At 60.1% G+C, this 22,011-nt stretch overlaps 1 protein-coding gene across 1 annotated transcript; it reads right to left on the bottom strand.

Moving 5' to 3' along the window:
• Positions 1 to 3,493: 3,493 nt before the first annotated feature.
• LMTK3 (lemur tyrosine kinase 3) lies at positions 3,494 to 21,505 on the bottom strand. Its single transcript, XM_060085145.1, is given in 16 exon segments — positions 3,494 to 3,956; positions 7,245 to 7,382; positions 7,544 to 7,679; positions 8,994 to 9,409; positions 12,124 to 13,540; positions 13,542 to 14,646; positions 15,157 to 15,306; positions 15,458 to 15,579; positions 15,664 to 15,748; positions 16,141 to 16,289; positions 16,618 to 16,705; positions 18,775 to 18,893; positions 19,378 to 19,454; positions 19,964 to 20,114; positions 20,378 to 20,511; positions 21,400 to 21,505. Coding segments are annotated over 16 exon segments (4,380 nt in total). The 5' UTR covers positions 21,476 to 21,505; the 3' UTR covers positions 3,494 to 3,939.
• Positions 21,506 to 22,011: the final 506 nt, after the last annotated feature.

The raw sequence follows: 22,011 nt of genomic DNA, 5'->3' as shown, positions 1-22,011 counted from the left end.
GTGTAGGTGGGGTGAGGCTTTGGGGCCAAGAGGGTGGGACTCTGGGCCAATTGAACTGGGTTTCTCAGCCACTAGAGGATCATCCTTTGGAAGACATTTTACACGAAGCAGGGGTAGTGCTGAGAACCGGCATTTTTATAACATCTCCTTTCCCGGGAATCTGACAGCTCACGAAAGTGTAAGGACCGCATTCTTTGAGGGTGAAACCTTGGGGGGTGGGGTACCCTTGAGCCCCGGGTCCAGGCTTGTCCCCCTTTGCCTTCCAGCTTGGGGTGTGTGTGGTGTCCCCAAGGAACAAAAGCACGTGGATCCCGAGAGAGGTGTCGGGAGGCCCCGTCTCTCTCCTACGTCCAGATCTGCAGCTGAGGAGGATTTAGTTCGAGAAACCACAACTCCAGACAGGCCCAGGACCAAGCCCCTGCTGGAAGGGAAGCCTGTCATCCCAGGGCGTGCCTGAACTGCAGTTATCCTCCGTGTCCCCAAGGGATCTAACTCCTAATTGTTGAGTGCTGCCAATGGGGTGTGGAAGATCCCGGGTCTCGGGCGTTGACCCAGCCCGCCCTTGGCCACAGACATCCGCCGGTGTGAAAGCTCCTAATAGCTGTAACAACTCCAAGGTGGTGCACCCAGCCCTCCCGGGAGACTGCCGGACTACAATTCCCAGCAAGCTATGCGGCGCTGGCCGCCCCACTGTCGGGAGAGCCATTCTGGAGGTCTCCTGGGAAATGTAGTTTCTTAAGACTCCTATGTTGGGTTTCCCTTCGGCTGATCCCCTGCCCCCCAACTTCCTCAGGTTGGGAAATAAGGCCCTGCCTGACCGCTTCCACCCCAGGGGCTGATGGGGAATGAAGTTCCCATATGAGGAAATTGAATTCCCAACTCCTCAAAAATTCCACGGAAATGGAGTCATTGACCCAAGAAAGTCATGGGAAATGAGGTCCCTGGGTCGATGGAGGGTCCCACCACTGTCTCCCCCTGTGTTGCTCTCCTCCATGGAATGAACCCATAGGTACCGAGTGCCTATTGTGGGTAAGTAGCTGGCTCAGTGGAGATGCCCCAGAAGAGCATTCCAGGCAAAGGGAACAGCATGTGCCAAGGCAGGAAAAGGCACATTGTGTTGGAGTAACTGACAACCTGTTGGTGTGCCTGTACGGTGTTGGTGGAGTGGGGCTGGGGTGATGGGAAATGGAGGAAATGCCTGGGCCCAATCATTTGGGGCCTGTGCAGCCACGTTAGGACTTTGAATGTACTCTTGGCGGATGGGAAGCTATCCAAGGTCATGACACAGGAGAGTGATGTATTTGGGTTGATGTTGCAGGAGGGGGCCTTTGGCTGTTGCAGGAGAGTAATTTGGAGGTGAGCAGGGGCAGTAGCAGGGAGGTAAGTTAGGAGGCTGTGCTGTCATTCTGGTGCAAGAGGGTGTGGCCATAGACTTGGAGAGGCCTGGACCTGCATGAGTCCTTCTGGAAGAGGAGACAGCAAGACTTGCTGAGGGCTGGGTCAACTCTGGGATTCTAGCTTGAGCAGCTGGTGAATGGCAATGTCATTTACTGAGATGGCTAAAGAGGGGATTTATGGGGGGAGAAATCAGTGGTTCTGTTTTAGCCAAATTAAGCTGGAGATGCCTGTGGAACATTAAAATCAGACTCCAGTCACCTCAGAATTGTCCTTCAGTTTTGCCCCCAATCCGTCTTCTCCCCAAGGATGGAGAATTCTGGCTTTCAGCTCCCTCCTCTCCCAGGACCCCATACTCCCAACCCCCTTGTTACGGGTTGAACCGTGTCCCCCACAAATCCATATATTGAAGTCCTAACTCCCAAAACCTCACAATGTGATCTTATTCCAAAGCAGATACAATTAGTTAAGATGAGGTCATTAGTGTGGGCCCTAATCCAATTTGACTGGTGTCCTTATACAAAGGGACATTTTGGACACAGAGACACACATGCAAGGAGAGAAGCCCATGTGATGATGAAGGCAGAGATCGGGGTGATGCTTCTGCAAGCCAAGGAACACCAAAGATTGCCAGACAACCACTGGAAGCTAGGAGACAGGCCTGGAACAGATTCTCCCTTAGAAGGAACCAACTCTGCCGACACCTTGATCTTGGACATCTAGCCTCCAGAACTGAGACAATAAATGTCTGGTTTAAGCCACTCAATTTGTGGAACTTTGTTACAGCAGCCCTAGTGAGCTAATACATCCCTTCACGCTCAGACCCGGGAGTCCAGGCCCCCAGCCTCCTCCTCCCTCAGACCCTGGAGCCTAGGCTCTCACTGCCTGACCTGGCTGGGTTCCATGCAGCACCCACCCTGGGCAGACATGTTACAAGATCAGTTCAAGGACCACCAGATCTATCAGAAGTGGCAGTAGGGAACAGAGGCAAAACCTAATCCTCTCATTCGCTCTTCCTCCATTGCCCACAACTTATATGTGACCCTAATGCTCTCATCATCTTAATTCCTAAGCGAGGAGTCCACACAGCATCCCAGCTGGGTCCCCACTCCTGACCCCTTCCCTCCTCCCTCATCCAAACTGCTTCCTTCATATACACACATGAATCTGGTACCAAGGTGACGGCGGGTGGGGGTGGAAGACAGGTTGAAGCCAGGAGATCAGAGATGCAAAGACAGACCCAATCAGAAGAAGACAAGACAAAGATGGAGACAGAATCAGTCAAGAGACCAGGACAAATTGAGAAAAAGAGACAAAAACCCGTGGCAGAAAGACATAATAGAGACAGGAAGGTGACGGGGACACGCAGACAAGGAGAAAGAAGTAGAGATGGGGTGATAATGAGACGAAGAAATAGATGAGAAGAAAGAGGCTGAAGACATGGGATGGGAAAACAAAGAACTGGGACCGGGTGAAATAGGGAGCTAAAGGGACAAAAAACAAAAAGAGAAATTTGAATGGAGAAGTTCAATTAGGGGGAAGGCAAGAGAATGTCAGAGAGGTGGGTGGTCACATGGAGAAGCAGGTAAACTGAGGCACAGTTACCATGGGCAGGGAGATAGATTCTGACCCTCGAGGCACAGGCAGTGCCGTTCTGAGGTGCGTGGGATGTGGCCATGATCCAGTGTGGGTGCTGGCAGGTCATTTCTGAGCATTTTCCTCTCCAGCCCTGGCCCTGGGACAGCTTCTGGCCACCTTGCAGAAACCCAGCTCTGACCATAACCTGCCGCCTTCCCGAACCCTCGCCGGCGCCTCGTCACCTCCTGAACTGTAAGTTGGGGCTGCAGCAGACGTCGGTGATGCCGACACCAGACTGAGGTCCAGAGACGTGGAGAAGCCGGGGGTCTCGCTGCCACACAGGCATTTCTGCCTTCCTGAGCCTCGATGTTCCCGTCAGATGGGGCCGAGGACGGCCATATCCCCTGGACAGCACCCAGTCCCTGCAGCCTCCCCTCTTCATCGCCCGAAACACACACATGCCCCACGTTCCTCCAAAAAGTTGTTTTTTGTCTTTTTTAAATAATGTGAAAATGCCACGCGAAGGTTTGAACCAGAGGCCCCTCCAGGGGCCAGGCTGGGGTGGGAAAGGGGAGACGCGAGATGGGGGGGTCCAGGTCCCTGAAGCCTTCGGCCCCTGTCTGGGGCTGGGAGTGGGTGAGGAGGGGCCTCCGCTGTGCAGAGCGGCTCCAGGCCCTAAAGAGTTCAGTTCAGTTCCGAGAAAGGCGGCTCTCCAGGGAGGGGTGAGGGGCTTCCTGCCTCATTTGGCACCGAGGGGGTCAGGGGGCTCAGGGGAGCCGTCCGGCGGGCTGGGGGGCGGAGGGCCAGGGCCTCCTGTTTGGCACATGGTGGGGGAGGGGGAGGGCCCGGTCTCGGGGGCCTCCCCGGAGGCGGCGTCTGTGGTGGTGGCAGTGGCTCCATCGTCCACAGAGGATTCTACTCTCAACCCCTCTTCTGGGGGTGCAGGGGGGTCAGGTCTTCGGGGAGTCAATTCTCCACGGGGCCTGAGGATGGAGGGAGAAGAGAGATAAATGGAATTACTGGGCAAAAAGGCTCCTGGCTTCTGGCTTGCCGATCGGAGTGAAAACCAAGCCCTCACCATGGGGAGGGCCCCCCCTGATCTGCTCTGTCCTTTTTCTGTCCTCACTTACTCCCGCCCCCGACTCACTCTGCTCCAGCCACAGTGGTCTGCTTCCTTGCTGTTCCTCCAAGCACAGTCCTACCCCAGAGCCTTTGCACTGGCTGTTCCAACTGCCTGGCATGCCCTTAGCCCTTCCCATAGAACTCAGGCCTCCGTCGCCATGCCCCCTCTTCAGGGGTCTTCTCCAGGCCATTCTCAGTCAAGCAGTCGTCCCCCTCACCCCCCAAGGTCATTCTATCTCACTGCACTATAGTGGGGGGTTTTTTTGGTTTGTTTTTTTGTATTTCGTTTTTTTGGGGCAGCGCCGCATGGCTTGTGGGATCTTAGTTCCCTGACCAGGGATTTCACCTCGGCCGTGAAAGCACTGAGTCCTAACCACGGGACCACCAGGGAATTCCCTTCCACTATAGTTATTTTCTTTCACATTTCTCCTCTGGGATAATCTCAGTCATCGTCAAAGAGCTAGCTTCCTGTCTGCTTGCCCCTCTAGACTGGAAGATCAGAGAGGATGGGACTGCATTTGGTCACTGCTGCATCCCCAGCATCCAGTAGAGGCCCTGCACAAAGTGCCGTCCCACCAGACTTTCCCACCACGATCCCTTCTCTCCCAGCGGAAGGAGAGCCTCCCACCCATACAACAGATCCAGAAAACCAAGGTCTGTGGGGTGGAGACTCTCAACCAGGGCTACCCACCGGCCACCTTCCCACTCCACCTCACACTTCTCACCTGAGTGGCCTGGGTCAAGTCATTGCCCTCACTTCCAGTCCCTGAGCCTCGGTTTCCCTCTCTTTAAATGGGGAGCATGACCCTCGTGTCCTTTTCAAAGGAGTAGGGAAACTCTGAGATTCCTGGCATCACTCAGCACCCAGGGAACGTGTGTGAAGTGGGCAGAGCCACGCCGAGCACAGGGGTCTGAGGAAGAAGGGGGCTCCGCCTGCCCCACCCCCCCACCCCCCAGCCGTGGTCTCGAAACCGGCTCAGCAGCTTCCCAGCCCAGCTGCGGAATATCTAAGGACTGAGTAAAGGGATTTGGGGTTTTGTGTGATCGGGCCCTCCCTCTCCTCTCCAGGTGAATAAAGGTGAAGTCATCCTGGATTGCTGGCCCTATGGGCCTCAGCCCTGACTCAACACTTGGCTGGTGTCCCCACGCCCTGGAACCCACCTCACCCTGTCTTCTTGGGGGCCTCCGAGAAGACCTCTGGGAGGAAGTGATATTTGGGGGTGAAATCTGAGGATGTTGCCAAGTGAAGGGTCAACCCTCAGCCCATCCCTCCTGCCCTTGACTCTGTATGTCCTCTCCTCTCCCCCCTGGAGCCTTGCCTGCCCTCCTCCCCAGCCTCCCTGCCTCCACTGGCCCCCACAAGGCCCGGGAGAAGTCTTCCTACACCAGGGGCTGGCTGCCCCTCCCCAGCTCACAGTCCTCCCGAGGCTCCCTAGTGCCCCCAGAACAAAGTCCCCGCCCCCCCGCCCCTCAGCTTACCCTCAAGCCCTGCGGGGTCTGTCCTGCTCTCTCTCACTTGCCACACCCACCCCCCTCCACCCAACTCTGCAAGTAACCTCCAGACACACCCGCTTCCCTTCTGCTCCATGAATCAGCCAAGCTCTCTCCTGCCTCAGGCCCTCTGCAAGCTGTCCCGCCTGCTAGCGCGCTGTCCCCTTCCCCTTCACCTAGTTAATGACAACCAACCCTTCAAGTCCCTGGTTAAAGGACCCTTCCATCACCGAGGACACAAGCCCTTTCCTCTTGTCATCTGCTTTCTCAGCAACCCTGCGTTGGCACTTATTCACTTACTGTGGGACTGTGGGGCAGTGCTGTGGGTAGGGCGGAGGGGGGGCTCTCTGATCTTGCCCAGCACGGAATCCCCCGAGCCCAGTTCAGCCGATGCTCAATAAGCATCTACTTCATTAAACGCAGTAACAGCTACCAGTTAAAGACCACTGCTGCATGCAAGGGGAAGATTAAGTCATTTAGTCCCCTTAACAAACTTAGAAGTTAGATCCTGTTATCCCCCTCATTCTACAGAAACTGAGGTACAGAGAAGGAAAGCGACTTGCCCTAGGTCACCCAGCCAAGAAGTGGCAGGGCCAACACCTGAACTCAGGCACAGCGTAGGGGAGCAGGTATGGAGTCCCCCCTGAAAAGAGCCAGTTGCACCTTCCCCCTACTTAGTTCTGACCTCTGGGAACACCTCCACCTGCCTGGCCCAGTGCAAGCCCTGTATGCAGGGATGTTCTCCCAAGGTGGTGGTGAGGATTAGCATTATGGCGTAAGTGAAACGCAAGAAAGGTACCTGACAAATGCTGACTACTGGAGTGGACACAGACTCAGAGGCCAGGCAGCCAGGGTTTGTGCCCCGGCTCCTCATGCCTCTCTGTGCCTCAGTTTTCTCTTCTGTAAAATGAGGATGAGACTAGAATACACCCCATGGAATCATAGGGAGGATTAAATGGGGTAAGATGTTGCAAGCACATTCTAGGGTCTATGGCAGTGCTTGCTGTTATTGCTATGATGCTCCCTGGCCATGTCCTCTCTGCTCTGGTTCATACTAACCAGCTTTGAGATCCCTGGTTTCCTCTGGCTTCTTGTCTGCCTCTGATCAACCTATGCCCCCCGAAGGAGATGGGATCAAGATCCACCAAGTACCAGACAGGAATCTTAGCACAAAGATGGGGCAAAGATGGGAAAGAAAGAAAGAGAGGGAGAGCGGGAGGGAGAGAGGCAGGGAGAGAGAGAGAGAGAAAGAAAGACAGAAAGAAAAATGATTTGGGGCTTCCCTGGCGGCCCAGTGGTTAAGGGGGAGCGGGTTCCATCCCTGGTCGGCGAACTAAGATCCCACATGCCAAGGGGAGCGGCCAAAAAAAAAAAAAAAAAACGATGGGCAAGACTCAGAGGGGATCCTTACAGAAGGGAAACTGAGGCTCAGGGAAGGGCGTGATCGCCCAAGCCCATCTGATGGACACCTCTTGGTGTGAGCGGGTTCCAGAGGTGGGTGGGATTTCACTGGTGAGCAGCCAGACCGAGAGAGGGGAAGGAAGAAACTGGGAGAGAGGCAAAGAAATTCAGAGAGATGGGGACAAGAAAGTGGGAGAGACAGATGGGGACAGAGATTGGCAGACGTGGGGCAGGGCCAAGGGTCTGAAGCACGATACCTGCGGGCCGGGCGTCGGGGGCCCGGGCGGGGGGCCCCGGGGTCTCCAGCGCAGGCGAGACGGAGAAGCGGGAGAAGCACAGGGGGGGGCCTGGAGGGGGGAGGAGGGGGAAATCCTCCGCCCACTCGAAACTGCCTCCTAGCGTTGGGGGCGGGGGGTGGGTGAGGAGGGAGAGGAGAGGACGCGGTCAGACCCTCAGTCGCTCCTCAGCCCTCCAACCCCGCCCCTCAGCAGGCCCCGCCCCGCCGCTGCCCTTCCCATCGACCCCGCCCCCAACTCTGCGCCGCCCCGCCCCTCACCAAAGCCGCTGTCGTTGCTGGGAAACCCATCTCCGGGGGTGGCGGGGTGGGGAAGCGTCGGGGGCGCTGGGGGCGTTGACGGGTCCGTGTCCCCCTCGGGGGGGCCCTGGACACTCAGCTCGTTGGTTGGCGTCTCCTGTGAAGGCATATTAGGGGAGGCAAGAGGGGGCAAACCGTCACATCCCACTCACTACATCCCAACAAGCAACAAACCCCGCTAACATTTCTGGGGCTTCAGGCATCCCAATTTACAATCGCTCTCTCTGGAGATCCCCTAATCTGCCTTCGAAGCCTCAGGCCAGCTTTAACCTCCCCTGGCCTGAAGCTCCTCCCCCGACCACGGAGTCCCGCTCACAGCTAAGCAGTCCACTGCAGGAATTCTCTCCCGGCTCCTTAACGCGCTGCCTCCACGGAAGCCCCTAACCCAGGACTGTCTCCGTAAGTCCCGTCCCGTCTCCATGACCCTTACTCACGTCCTAGATCTCGGCCACAGGCGTCCAAGTGCGGGCCCCACAACTACCTGCTCCTATGGTCCTCCAAACCCTTAACCCATTTTGAGCATCTCCGGACCCTCCCGCGAGCCCCTAAGCCCCTCCCTCTGAAGAGGCCCCGCTCCAGTTTGTTTCAGTGCCCTAGGCCTCAGCTCTTGACCCTGTTCTCACTCAGCTCAGGACCTTAGTATGCCCCGTCCCACGTTCACCTAGACACGGACCCAGTCCACAAGCACCACACCGCCCTGTTTTTCTCTTCAACACTAACCTCCCAGGCTAGTTACTTTTAACACAATCCTCAACCCATCTCTCTTAGCCCCGCCCCAGTTCATTAGCCTGAACCCACTACTGCACTTAGTATCTTAACACTACAAGCAGCAACTCTTTAAGCCCTACCTGCAGCTTCTCCATGGCCCATCCCTAGTGGATAAGATCCCCTCCATCCTGAGCCGGCCCCTCGGCCTCCACAACATTAGAGCGCTGGTGCAGAAACCCCATCCCGAGCTTCACTAGGCTCCGCCCCCACCTTACAGACCACGCCCTAATCCTCTCACTTTCTCCTTAGCCTCTGACTACCAGGTACCGCGCTTTCCTTCCGGATCCCTTCTCATCTCCAGGCCTCCCCCTAGCTCTCCAGCACCTTCCCCCACCCCAGGCCCCACCTCTGCTCTGGACTCGGCCCTTCCCCTGGCCCCGCCCCATCCCCAGGCCCCGCCCTCACCCTGCAGGCCCCACCCCCACTTGAGGCGCGGCCTTCCTCCAGGCCCAGCCCCATTCCCAGGCCCCGCCCTTACACCCAAGGCCTCATCTGGTCCCTCAAGTCCCGCCCCATTCTCTGGCCCGCTCTCCCACGCCCCGCCCGCACCCTGCAGACCCCGCCCCCAATCTAGGCCTGGTCTTCACCCAGGCCCCGCCCCTCCCTAGACCCAGCCCCGGGGTCCTGCGCGGGGACAGCCCACCTGGTCGAAGAGGTAGACGGTCACGTCCCCGTGGAAGGAGACCATCTTGCGCTTCCTCTCCAGCTCGCTGTCCTCGGGTTCGTCGGCCCCGCGTGGAGACTTGAGCAGCCCCCGCAACGGGCGGGCCGCGTCCGCGTCGGCGCTGCTCACCACGACGGGCACCGGGGCTGCCCGCGCTCTCCCGGGGCCCCGCGGCCCCGCCAGCGCGCCCGCCGCCGCCGCCTCCTCGTCCTCCTCCTCGTCCTCGTCCTCGTCCTCCCCGTCCTCCTCCGACGGCCCCGACGCCCCCGCCCCGCCGGCCTCCCCGCCAGCCGCCCCGGCGTCCACGCCCTCCCACGGGGGTCGCCGCGGGCCCGGCCCCGGGAACGGCGTGAGCGTGAGCGGCGGCAGCGCCAGCGAGAGCCGCGAGAGCTTGGCTGCGAGGGGAGACACCCGGTGAGCTCCTGTTCCTGGGGAAACTGAGGCATGCCCTCCCGCCTAACTCTGTGTCCTCAGGTAATCTCAGCCACAGAGTCTGGACCTGTTTCCACCCTTGTGAACCAAAAGGCTGCATTGGGGGTCTCCAAGCAGAAGGGTAGCGGTCTTCCCCCTACTCCAGTGCTTAACCCTCCCCGTGGCTCCCCAGTGCCCACAGCACAAAGCCCCAGTTTCTCCCGGGGCCACCAGGCCCGAGTGCCCTGGCTCTGCTGACCTCTCCTGGTTCCGTCCCCACCTCATTCTGGCTTGACCTCCATCCAACCACATGGGCCATATCCCCATTCCTCCCACCTCTGAGCCTTTGCATAGGCTGTTCCCTCCTCTGCCTGGAACTTCCTTATCTAACTCAAGTCCTATTCACCGTCCAGCTCTGTCTGGACTTTCAAAGCCTTTGGAGGTCTCCCAAGAGGTCAGGCCAGGCAACACGCTCTGCACCCCACAGTACCAAGCACCTCGCCTTCCTAGCGGTTGATCTCAGTATAGAACTGTAATTCTGTGGCCGTGTGATTAATGTTTGCCTTGCCACAGAACAGAGACTGAGTTGGGCTCATTCTGGCTGCGTCCCCAAACCCCAAGCACATAGAAGTACTCAGTCAATATTTGTGAGATTAGTGAATAAATGTTCCCTGCTACACAATGTTGACCAAGGTACTTTCTTTCCCTTTTTGGCCCTCAATCGCCAGAAAATTGGGGTGTCTAGCCATCTCCAGGTCCTTTCCCTGCCCTAAGACTCCTTGATCTCAGCCTGCTGGGAGGGAAGGACTTCAGGTCCCTGGAGGAGGAAACCTCACTTCAAATCCCAAGCCTACCCTGCTCTCTTGCTGTGTGTCCCTGGGCAAGCAGATCCACCTCTCTGAGCCTCTGTTTCCTCACTGGTAAATGGAGGGGCCACTCATTCCTCCATTACTGCATAAGTGAGCTGTGTGCCAGGCCCTGTGGGGGGCGATGGTGGGGATGAGAAGAGGGTCAGGGCAGGGCAAGGAGAAAGATGGATGTGGACCAAGTCACTCTCCACCCCTCATTCATTCAACTCCAGCTTCACCAGCCTTTTGCTATTCCCTGAACATGCCAAGTTAATGCCCATCTCAGTGTCCTCTACCTGAAACATCCTTCTCCCAGATGTCCACCTGGCTCACTTCCTTCATGTCTGCTCAGAAGTCACCTCCTCATTGAGGCCTTCCCTGACCACCCATCTCAAGGTGATGGGGTGGAGTGGGGCTTTATAGAGGAAGCTATCAAGGGCTATGGATACCTAGAGGAAGGACAGGGTGACAGTCTTTCGAAATCAGGAAGGCTTCCCAGGGAAGGGAGAATTTGAGTGGGGTCATGAAGGATGAGTAGGAGTTCACTGGATTTAAAAAAAAAAGAAAGAAAAGCATGCTATTCCCAGTCTCTGCACACCCAACAACACCGACCCCCCCACCTCAGATCCTCTGAGGCATCTTAGTTGCTCATTCCCTGTCATTTTCATGCTGCCCAGGGTCTTTCCTGATACAGCTGGTTGCAAACTCCCCACAACAACCTTGAGGAAGTGGTAGTGTTCTAATGCTGTGGGTCTGAGGAAGGAAGGTTCTGTGCTCAGTCCCCTTCCTGGCCTTTCCCTCTTGAGCCTCAGGCTCCTCTGGCAAACAGAGATAGTAACCCTTCCCTCAAGTGTGGCTGTGAGGCTGCCGATGTAAAACAGGCCCAGTCATTTATAACTTTCATACCAGTATTTAAGGAAATCAGGCCTCTGGATGATTCCAGTGGAACCACAGTCCCTATGTCCACATCTAAACAGGGGCTGTTTATTTTACTCTCCATTTATCTTCTCTTAAATTGTCCCCTCTCTATGACAAACTATTTCCTGTGTTCCTATCAAAACTCAAGTTTCCAGAAAAGGCCTTTCTACTAGGCTTTCAAGCCACCAGTACTGCGGTGGGCAGGGCAGGGTCTGAGGCTCCCTGGGTCTCAGCCCTGGACAGCTCAGGACCTGGTGCACAGGAGGCCTGGCACAATGAATAGATGCCTCAGCTTGTTGGAAAGTTTAAACCGGAGATCACGCACTGGCAGCCCAGCCCACAGAAAGGCTTCTTTTGAATTGGTTTCAACCATTAGAACACCCAGAACTCTGGCTTAAAGGGGGAAAGCAGCAGATTTGGCAACACCAGGTGGAGCTGAGAAGTGGCTGCATTTCCTCCCCAACTCCTCCCCCACGTCTCCCAGCTCTCATTCATTCATTCATTCCCACCTGTCATTCATTCTCTTATATTGTCTGACCCCCTGTGGGCATCTGAGTTTGCAACCCCTAGTTGACGTGAATTGTGATATAACAGCAGGTGCTTAGAAGTGCCAGGCATTGGCCCAAAGGCTTTGGAAGTCCTAACTCATTTAACCCTCACAATCCTATTAGGCAGGTGTTATCCTTGTCATCCGTTTTTGGCAGATGGGGAAACTGAGGCACAGAGAAGGTCATCTGTCCAAGATCACAGCTAGGAAGGGGCAAAGCCAGGATCTGAGCCCAGGGAGTGTGGCTCTAGGGTCTGCACTTGTCACCATCAGGCTGACCTGTCTGGTACCCGGGAGCCTGAGCTTCTCAACTGCACCCTACATCTTGGAAGGAGCTGGGCCTCGGGCCCCAGCCGCGCTCCCGTGCCCCCAGCAGCCTGCTCACCTTTGATCTGCTCGCTGTTCCCCTGAGGGGGTCCCAAGTCCAAGAACAGTCGTGGCATCTCGGGGCCCTTCCTCTCGGGCTTGGGGGGGTCCCCGTCTTCGTTGGGTGCTGTGTCTCCGCCGGCTCTGCTGTCTGGGACCCCGGGCTCTCCCTCGGAGGCTGCCTCCGGCCTGGCTCTCTGGGGCGCTGGCTCCGGCCTCGTCGGCTGTGCTTCCAGCGGCGGTGGAGCCGGCTGTGGCCTCGTGCTGTCGACCCATCCGGCCTTTGCGTCCACGCCGCTTCCGAGGCCGCCGCCGGGGGCCATCCCCATGCCCACTGGGGCTCGGACCCCACTCCCGAGGTCCAGCCTCCCAGCCCCGGGGGCTCTCGGTGCCCCCCCAGTCTCGGGGGCTCTCCTCTCGGTCCCGGGTTCCTGCACCCCGCTCCTGGGGGCTGGGCCAGTGGGGCCAGGGGCTGTCTCCCCGCCGTTCAGGGCCAAGGCCACTGCGCCAGGTGCCAGGGCTCTCTCCAGCGAGGTCTCTGGGGCTGGCTCCCCGTTCATGGGGGCTGGAGCCCCACTCTCGGGCATCTTCTCCCAGGGCCCTGGGGCTCTCCAAGGCCCAGTCTCTGGCAGCCTCTCCGGGTTCCTGGGGAGTCTCAGGCCCCCATTCTCTGACACCTCCTCGATCTTTGGGGGTGTCAGTCCCCCATTCACCAGCACTTGCTCTTCTCTCGCCGGGGACCCCAGGCCCCCATTCTCCAGCACTTTCTCCTCCCTCCTTGGGGGTGGCAGCTCCCCATTCGCCAGCACTTGCTCTTCTCTCTCTGGGGACCCCGGGCTCCCGTTCTCCGCCACCTTCTCCTCGACGCCCAGGGCTCTCTGTTCCCCGTTCTCCAGCACTGTCACCCCGTTCACGGGGAGGCTCAGGCCCTCGTGCGGGCTTGGGGCTTGCTTCCCGCTGTCCAGGACTGTGGGGCCCCTGCTTGGGCCCGGGGCTTTCTCTCGGTTCCCGGGGCCTCTCGCCGCCCTCCTGGGCCCTGTCTCGCGGGCGGCTGCCCCCTTCTCCCCCAGGAGCTTCCTTGTCACGTCCTCCCGCAGGGACATCAGCAACTGCTCGGTGCTCACTTGAACTACGAAGGTCGGCTTCTCCCGGGCCCCCGGGAGCGGGAGGGGACCCGGGTCTGGGGGTGGCCGGGGCGCTCCCGGGTCGGGGGGCTCGGGGGGAGCCCGTGGTCGAGGGACCCCTTCCTCCTCTGCTGCCCCCCCACCGGGGAAGGCTCCCTCGGGGGAAAAAGGGGTCTCGGTCTCGTAGCCGCTGTCGCCCGGTTTGGGGCCCGGAGACGACAGGCCTGAGCCGGGACTGGCCACGGCCGAGGGGGGGTCGGGGGACACGGCCGGGTCCGCGGGGGCCCGAGGAGGTGGCGGCGGCGGGGGGGGGAGCGGGAGGTGGCCCCCGCCCGGGGTACTGGGGCGCCGCCGCCCCCATGAGGGGGTCCAGAAACTCGGGGGGGGCCGAGGCGGGGGGGTTCAGGGGCAGGTCGGCCAGGGAGCCCCGCTCCGCCCGCAGGGACGAGTCGTCCTCGGGGGGATGGGGGCAGCCAAGAGCAGGGTGGCCGCCCCAGCCGGCGACGGCGTCCCCCCGCTCCAGGGGCAGGCAGGAGCAGGCCCCCTCGCGGCTGCACAGGGGACAGGGTAGGGGGCCCCGGCGGCTGGGGCCCCCCCCAAGGCTGCTGCTGTCTTCCCCCGGGGAGCTGCCCTCCTCCTCCTCCTCTTCCTCTTCGGCCCACGGGGTGGCCCCCCGCTCCCCCAGCACCTCGGCGGGGTCTCCTGCCAGGGTCTCCCCGGCGCCCCGGCCCTCGGGGTCCCAGCCGCTCAGGAGGAAGCTGCCGGAGGCTGAGGACTGGGCCGGGAAGGGCCGGGCCGCCGGGAAGAGGGGGGAGGCCCAGGTCTCGGACACCAGCTGGGGGACCTCGGGGGGGGGCTGGGGGGCCTGGGGGGCAGGCACTCCTGGGTCCAGGGGGTCCCAGTCATTGGGGAAGAGGGGCTCTGGCGGGGAGCCATGCTCCTCGAGGCGGATGTAGTATTCGCTGCTCACGGAGGGGCTGCGGGCGCTGATGACCGGCAACACGCTGGGCGTGGACAGCGCCTCATAGAAAGGGTTGGAGGGGTTGGCGTGGGGGGCCGGGGGTGCGGACGCTGGCTGCCAGGTTGGTGCCCCCCCGCCCCGACCGGCCCCCCGCCGCGCCTTCTCCCACAGGCACTCAAGGTTGAGGCCACGGCTACTCTCGGTGACCGTGAGCACGTCGTCCGGGTCAGCCCCAGGGAAGCCATCCAGAAGGGGGAACGGAGAGGACAGGGTCCCCGGGCGGGGCACGCTGTGCTGCGGGGGCCAGGGCCAGGGGAAGGGACCATCTCGGGGGGGCGGCGGCGGCGGCGGGGGCCTTGGGGGCCGCTCAGAGAGCAGGTAGGTGAGCTGCAGTTGCAGATCAGAGGCCGAGGGGCGCTGGGCAGGCGGCCGCCAGCAGGACTGCAGGATGTCGTACCTGGGGGAGGGGGAGGAGGCAAGAGTGAGGAGGGCAGAGTCCGGGGGGGAGGGGGGTCACCGGGGTTGGGCAGAGACCAGGAGAAAGTGGGGGGCAGAGACCCAGGGAGAAGAGGACCGAGACCCAGAGAGAGGGGGGAACAGAAACCAGAGAGAGGGAGACAGACCTAGAAGAAGAGAGGACAGCAAGGCGCATGTGCGGAAATGACGGTTAAGGTGGCCTTCGCGTTTGGGTTACAAGTTTTGGAATCAGAGACAAGCAAGCAGCAGGGCTCTTCTAGGGCTGGAGAAACTAGGTTCAAACACCAGCTGTCACTCCATGCCTCAGTTTCCCTGCTCCAAGTAGCAGATGCTGGCGGAAGGGGTGGGGACGTCCCCACTCCATTCTAGCGCTGGCAGCAAGTGGTGCAATTGTGGAGGGGAGAGAGTGTGAAATGAGGCGGGGGATTCTGGGATCATCCTGGGGTGGGAAGTGGAAGGTCAGGGGTCCGGGGTCAGGCCCCGCCCTCACCAGTAGTCCCCGTAGGGCAGCTTGAGCCTCGGCCTGGCCAGCTTGACGTGCTGCTGACGCACGACGAAGGCGAGGACCTCCTCGTCTGATAGGTGGCGGTAGGGCTGTGCCCCAAACTCAAACAGCTCCCATAGGGTCACCCCTAGAGACCTGAGGGGAGCAGAGGGCAGAGGAAGGTCAGAGCCCTGCCCTAACGGGCCAGGGGGCCCTTCCAGGCCTCAGTTTCCCCAACCGTAGAACCTGTGAGCCTTCCGCCTTCCTTGCCCTCCTCGGCCGCACCCCCCCGGCCCGGGCCCCTCACCAGATGTTGCTCTCGCGGCTCTGGTCCACCACCATGAAGGTCCCGTGCAGCTCCCCGAGGAGCTCGGGCGCTGCCCAGCGCAGCGGGATCCACAGGCGTTCGGGGGTCAGGTAGTAGTCCTCCTGGGTGTGGGCGGCACGGGGCGCGGTCAAGCAGGCCGAGGCGCCCCCCGCCCCCTCCCAGCTCTGATGGAGGCCAGCCCTCACCTTGTAGTTGCTGTGCGCCAGCCCATAGTCTCCGATGCGCACGGTGAGGTCGGAGGTCAGCAGGCAGTTGCGCAGGGCCAGGTCGCTGGGGGCGGGAGAGGGGGGCGAGGTAAGAAGCTGGTAGCTTGGGGAAGCCCGCCCCCCCTTCCTAGACCCCGCCCACTTTCCCTCACTGCTCCCCTTCCCTCTTCTTTTCCTCCCTCCTCCTCTCCTCCCTTGACTCCTCCCCCTCCACTGACTCCTCCCTCTCTTCTGTGACCCCTCCTCCCTTCCTGACTCCTCCCCTACTCTCCTGACTCCGCCTCTTCCCCCTGACCCTCCTGGGCTTTCCCCCCTTTTTGTGTCTCCCACTCAGGCCTCCTTCCATCCTTAAACCCCTCCCCTGTGGCCTCACCTCCCACCCCCGGAGCCTGGCCTCTTTCCCCTAAGTAGTCCCCTCTCCCCCGCAATTCCTCCCGGTGGCTCTCGGGCTGCCACCTGTGCACATAGTTGTGGGAGTGGAGATGTGCCAGCCCGCGGGCGATCTCCAGGCCCATCCTCTGCAGTGTCCGCAGGTCTCGAGGGGGCAGCTCAGGGGACAGGCCCTCGGGGGGCCGCTGGGCCCGGAGGTAACGCTTCAGGTCCCCCTGGGAGAGAGGGCAGGGAGGGGTCAGCACCACCGCCCCCTCCCAGGCACCCACACCAGGCAATCCGAGGCGAGGATGGGACGACCTCTGCCCTCAGTGGGCAGCCCCCTCTGGGCCTCAGTTTCCCCTGCTGCTTAGAAGCGCACAGGAACAGCACCCACCCACCTCATGCGCTAGTTCAGGGCGCACCACCTGGGGAGTGAGTGCTCATCTACAGGGATGGCAGTGCTTGTCACAGGTCTTGCTATGATGATGATGATGATGATGATGTCATTGCTGCAGATCCCTAGGAACTGCCCTGAGCCCTCACCCCGCCCCAGACCCTCACCAGTTGACAGAACTCCATAATCAGCAGAAAGGGCAGTGTCTCCACGCAGACGCCCAGGCACTGGAGGACGTTGGGGTGCTGCAGGCTCCTGCGAGGGGAAGGGGGTTGCCTGGGTCAGGAAACAGCCCCTTCCATCCCACCCCAGCCCTGTGTCCCACCCCAACCTCCCAGCAAAACCAAACTGTTGCTTCAACCTCTTTGGTCTCAGTTTCCTTACTCCTTCCCCACATCCCGACCTCAGGACCACCCCACTGTCTCCCAGTCCCTGAGCCAAACTCCCAGGCACCTCCCTGCCCCTCCTTCTGGCTCACCACCCCCTCAGCCTTTCTTCCTGCCCCCTGACTCTTCCCCCTCCCCTGCCCTCCCTACAGCCCCAGATCAAGCCTCCTCCTCACCTCCTGGACTCTTCTCAGCCTCCTGCCGGCCTCCCTGCCTCCAGTCTCTCCCTTCCAGTCTGTCCCTGACCTGATGCCCACCTGCTCACAACCCTCCATGGCTCCCCGGTACCCTGGGACAGAGCCTGGCTCACTCCTCGGTCTTTCCTGCCCCTCTGCCTTCCCCAGCATCATTCTTCATGCCCGTGTACCTCTCTCCAGACTCACAGGTGCCTGCTTAGGCTCCAAGCCTTTTGCATGTACACTTCTTTCTGTGGAGAACACTCTCCTCTCATCAAAGTCCTCCTCATCCCTTAGTTTCAACATCATTTCCTCAAGAAATGTCACTGTCCCCTCCAATACTGGGGGATGCCCCTCTTTTATCCTCACATTGTGGATAAGGGTCAGGCTTGGGGGTCTGAATCCTGTCTCCATCTTTCCCAAGTGTGTAACCTCACAGAAGTCATTTCACCTCTAGATCTGATCTAACACGGGAGCCACCGGCCATATGTGACAACTGAGCTCTCAAAATGTGGCAGAGGTAGCTGAGGAAAGACATTTTGAACTTGATTGCATTTTATTTAAGATGAATTTAAATAGCCATATGTGGCTAGTGCTTGCCAGCACAGGCCTAGAGAGAGACAGGCAAGGAAGCAAGTAAAAGGATGAAATAATGACAAACTAGGATACGTGTTACGCAGAAAATACACAAGTTGATGTGATGGAGCATCCCAGGGTCCTCCTTAGGTGGGAGAGGGAGAGAGAAAGACAGAGGGAGAGTGTGTGTGTGTGTGTGTGTGTGTGTGAGTGTGTATGTGTGAGGGAAGGCCTTTCTGATCTGGGACCCAGGAAGGGCAAGGGTTCCCACCTGAAACTGGGGCTGGGTGAGGCAGGAGTGATATTCTAGACAGAGGGAACAGCAAGGACGGCGGTCCTGCGGCAGGAAAGAAGCTGGCGTGTGGGAGGGTCAGTGGGGAGACCGGGTGGCAGGGGCGAGAGGGCTGGTGGCAGGAAGGGAACAGGGCTTGTGGGCTGTAGGGACCACTGTGACTTTGTCCTCTGGGCCACAGAAAACCATGGGAGGTTTCAGAGGAAGGGGCTGATAAAATCTCTGGGCAAAGCTCACTTTTACAACCCTCTGACAAGAGGTCCCCGTGTATGCACCCTTTCCATGACAGGGTGCTCACTACCCCACAGGGCATTCATGGAACAAATGTTTATTTAATTCTTGTCTAGAAGCCCTTAGAGTGGAGGGGAGACCAGGCAGGGGAGGGACAGGGTCCTGCCTTCCCAGACCTCCCAGTCCAATGGGGGCAGCGGTGGGAGGACCCTGGTCTGTGATTCTGATTCTGTCCTTCCTCACGCACAAGCAGGGGCCTGAGGAAGGGAACCACCTTGAGGTACCCAGTGCCTGACACAGGGTCACCTCGCATCCTCTCAGCTGCCCTCTGCATGAGGCTGCTCAGACTTCCTGGACTCACTTTCCAGAGGAAGATACTGAGGTTCAGAGTGGAGAGGGGCAGGTCTCCGGCTCAGCTTCAGTGCCGTCCCCTCGCCTTCATCACACTGCCTTCATTTCCCTGGCTCTGTCCCAAGGAAGAACCTGAGGCTCAGGGAGGGAAATTCTCTGGACTGAGGGGCACAGCCCGGAAAACGTAGATGGAGGATTCGAATCCAGATCTGACCCCACACTGCACTCCCACTTCCAACTGTTACCTCCCTGAGGCACAAACTCAGATATTTGGGCCTTCCGAGCCCCACGTCCACCGAGAAGCCCCCATACCTGTACGGCTGTGCTTCTGAGATGAACTTGCGCTGCTCCAGCGGCCCTGCACTGGCTCGGAGCTCCTTTACCACCACCTGGGCTGGGGTGTAGTCCGAGAAAATCTCTCCCAGGATCACCTGATCAAGGGGGACCCAGGAGGCAGCGCCTGTGGTTTCCCCAGCCCCATCCCAGGGACCACCCTCCACCCCACCGTATGGCTCCCATCTTCCCCCTCTTTCCAGCCTCTTCCTTCCAATCCCACCACCCTCGTACTCCCACCAGACGCGGGGTTAGAGACTCACAGGCCCAGAGTCCGATGGACGCAGGGACGGGTGGAAGGATGGACAGACGGACGCGTGGAGAGCCGGATGGCGAGGCGGAGTGGTCAATGGAGTGAGGAGGGAGGCGCTGACCGACAGGTGGAGGGGGGATGGAGTGGACGGGAGTGGGTGAGAGGTGAACAGAGGGGAGGGCAATGGGTGGGCTGAGGGGGGCAGGGGGACGAGGCAGGGGGCAGATGAGAAGTGGTGTGGTGGGAGCAGGGGGGATGGACACAGAACAGGAGCATCGCCCTGGATTGTACGCACCCTCCACCGCCCACCCCCAGCCCCACTTACTTACCTTCCCGAACCAGCCACTCCCAATCTCCTGCAGGTAGCTGAGGTGCTGGCGGCTAAGGCCCAGGGGGGTGGTCATGTCTGGTGGGGGGGCAAAAGGGAGAGGCACCTGAGCCTCTCTGCCCTCCCAAGTGCCATCAACACCCCTTAATCCAGTGGGAACTGGGGTCAAAGCAGACACAGCAAATCTGTTTTCATTGGCTGCCCCAACATTCCACGATGGGATCTCTGCCTCCTCATTGGCCGCCCACAAGGTTCCAACGTCCAATCTGTTCTTCCCTTTGGCATCCCAAGATCCTATGACATGACTTCAGCATGCCATTGGCTACCTCTGACATTAAGATCTAGGCTGACCTTACCATTCAGTGCCCCACAAGAATCCCCAAATCTGGTTGTGGATGAAGCAATGGCTTCTACCAAGCTGTTCTCTGACTTCCTTCAAGCTGCTTCCAAGATTCCGGGGCTCCCACCTCCGCCTCTCCCCTTGGCTGCCTTGGGCCTCTGCGCCCTGTTCCCTGAGGGAAAACTCTCAGGGGCTTCCACCCTGTCCCGTGGGGCCACGAGGCCCTAGTCAGGGTGCGGGGCAGTACCTGAGTGTGATGGCTGCGGGGCAGGCATCGGCAGGGAGACCTCGGCCAGAGGGAGAATGTAGACATCAGGCAGCGACTGTGAAGAGGAGGTCTCTTCTGCGGGGGGAGTGTACTCCCCGGAGCAATCCTCCCCTTCTGGGTTCTCAAACTCCTGGGGCCGGGAGGTGGGAGGGGTGGGAGAACACAGGGCTGAGACATGCCATGGTCCTTCTCATCAATACTATCCCCGTCTTTCTCACAACTGTCCCCCAATCCCAGTCCAATTCCCATCCCAAGGCTCTAGACCTCGCCATAACTTCAGGCCTGAAGGGCACTCAGACTCACTACGCCGCTCCCCCTCCTACCACCTGGACTGAGGGGAAAAGGACTTGCTGGCGTCTTCCTCTCGACCTTGAATCCCCTCATGCACCTCACCTTGAAGCCGACATCGCCCCGTTTGCAGCACAGACAGGTGAGGAGGAGGAAGATGAAGGCCAGCAGGCCAGAGCAGGAAATGAGGACCACGGCATAGGGAGGAGCCAGAGGGGCCCGGCCCTGGGCGAATCCATCTGTGGGCACAGGACTGGGCTGGGGTCCCGGCTTCAAGGCCCTGGCTCCCGGATTCCTTGCCCCTCCTCGTCCAGCTAGTCTTCACTACGACTCCCATGATGCTCTGCAACCAGGGGCCCCTTGGCAGAGGAGCCGGATGGCCCAGGGCATTGTGGGAGTTGTAGTTTGGGGCCTTCTCAAGTGGTTGGGTTGGGGGTGGGGTCCCTCCTCTCGCCCCAGGCTGGGACGCCCCCCATCACCTCACCCCCAGGCTTGGATGAATTTCAGTGAGGACTGAGGGAAGGAGGAGTAATAGTGGAGCCTGGAGCTCTCAGAATTTAAAATACGCTCCCACGACAGCCTTCTTACCCCCTGTTTGGGAAAGAGGATGAGCCCCCAAATGCAGGCTGGGAGAATATTCTTGCCCCATGCTGGAACCTCCTAGTTACGGGGGTTGAGGCTTGTTTCGTTTAGGGACGCTTGGGGCACACACATGTCCTCTGTTCCCAGCCCAAGTCCCTGAGAAGGCAGCTCCGCAAGCCATGGGTCTCCCCCAAAGCTAGAGACAGCCTCCAATGCTGTGTCCCCCTTAGAAACAGTATTCCTCCCCTCTGTCCCCAATTCTCCCAGAGGCCTTGTCCTTCCCCGGCTCCCTACACACACCTGCACACACACATGCGTGCGCACACACACATGTTGCCCGAACGGACCCCCTCCCCACCCAGCCCCCAGCCTTCCTCCCACAGGCCCTGCTAACACAGGCACCGTCCCCGCGGCTCCCCAGGCCCTGGCTCGCTGCGGGAAGACGCCACACAGGTGATGGAGCCAGAGCCCCGCAGACAGACCTCCAAGGCAGGCCGGGGTGGGGGTGGGGGCCGCTGGACAGCCGGATGGCCGGACAGACTTACCTGGGTGGGCCGGGGACGCCAGGCAGCCAGAGGTGGAGACGGCCGCAAGGAGGATGAGGGCGCCGGGGGCAGGCATCTTGTCGAGGATGGAAGGGAGGTGGAGGTGGTGGCGGCTGGGGAGGAGGGGGGGGCGGGCCCTCAGCCCCCAGCCATGGGGACCCGCGCGACCCTGGCCTCCCCCCAGCCCAGGAGAGGGGCAGGAGACTCAGGACAGGGGGAGGGAGGGGCTGCTTACTGGCTCAGGTACCCCCCTCCCCCTCCTTGAAGGGACAGACAGATGAAGGGATGGAGAGGCGGACAGAGGAGAGGAGCTGGGGAGCCGGGGTTGCTGGGGGGGGAGAGGGTAGGATGGGGGGGGAGAATGAGGGCCCCGCCCCCGAGGGCAGCCGGGATTGGGGGAGCAGAGAGCCTGTCAGAGGAAGGGTGGGAGGAGGGAGGATGGAGGGAGGATGGAGCGTCGTCATGGCAACTGGCTCCCCAGTAGCATTGGCTGCCAGGAGGGAGGGGAGGGGGAGGGACAGACAGGGACCAGCAGACCCTTGTGGGGGGGGGGACACAGGGCCCACAGTGCCTGGCCTGGACACTGCTGTGACATGCTACCAGCAGGGACAC

The sequence above is a fragment of the Mesoplodon densirostris genome, chromosome 19, assembly GCF_025265405.1.
Source record: "Mesoplodon densirostris isolate mMesDen1 chromosome 19, mMesDen1 primary haplotype, whole genome shotgun sequence".
Classification (NCBI taxonomy): Eukaryota; Metazoa; Chordata; class Mammalia; order Artiodactyla; family Ziphiidae; genus Mesoplodon; species Mesoplodon densirostris.
The sequence above is the reverse complement of the archived record's forward strand: the minus strand, read 5'-3'. Positions and strand labels throughout refer to the sequence as shown.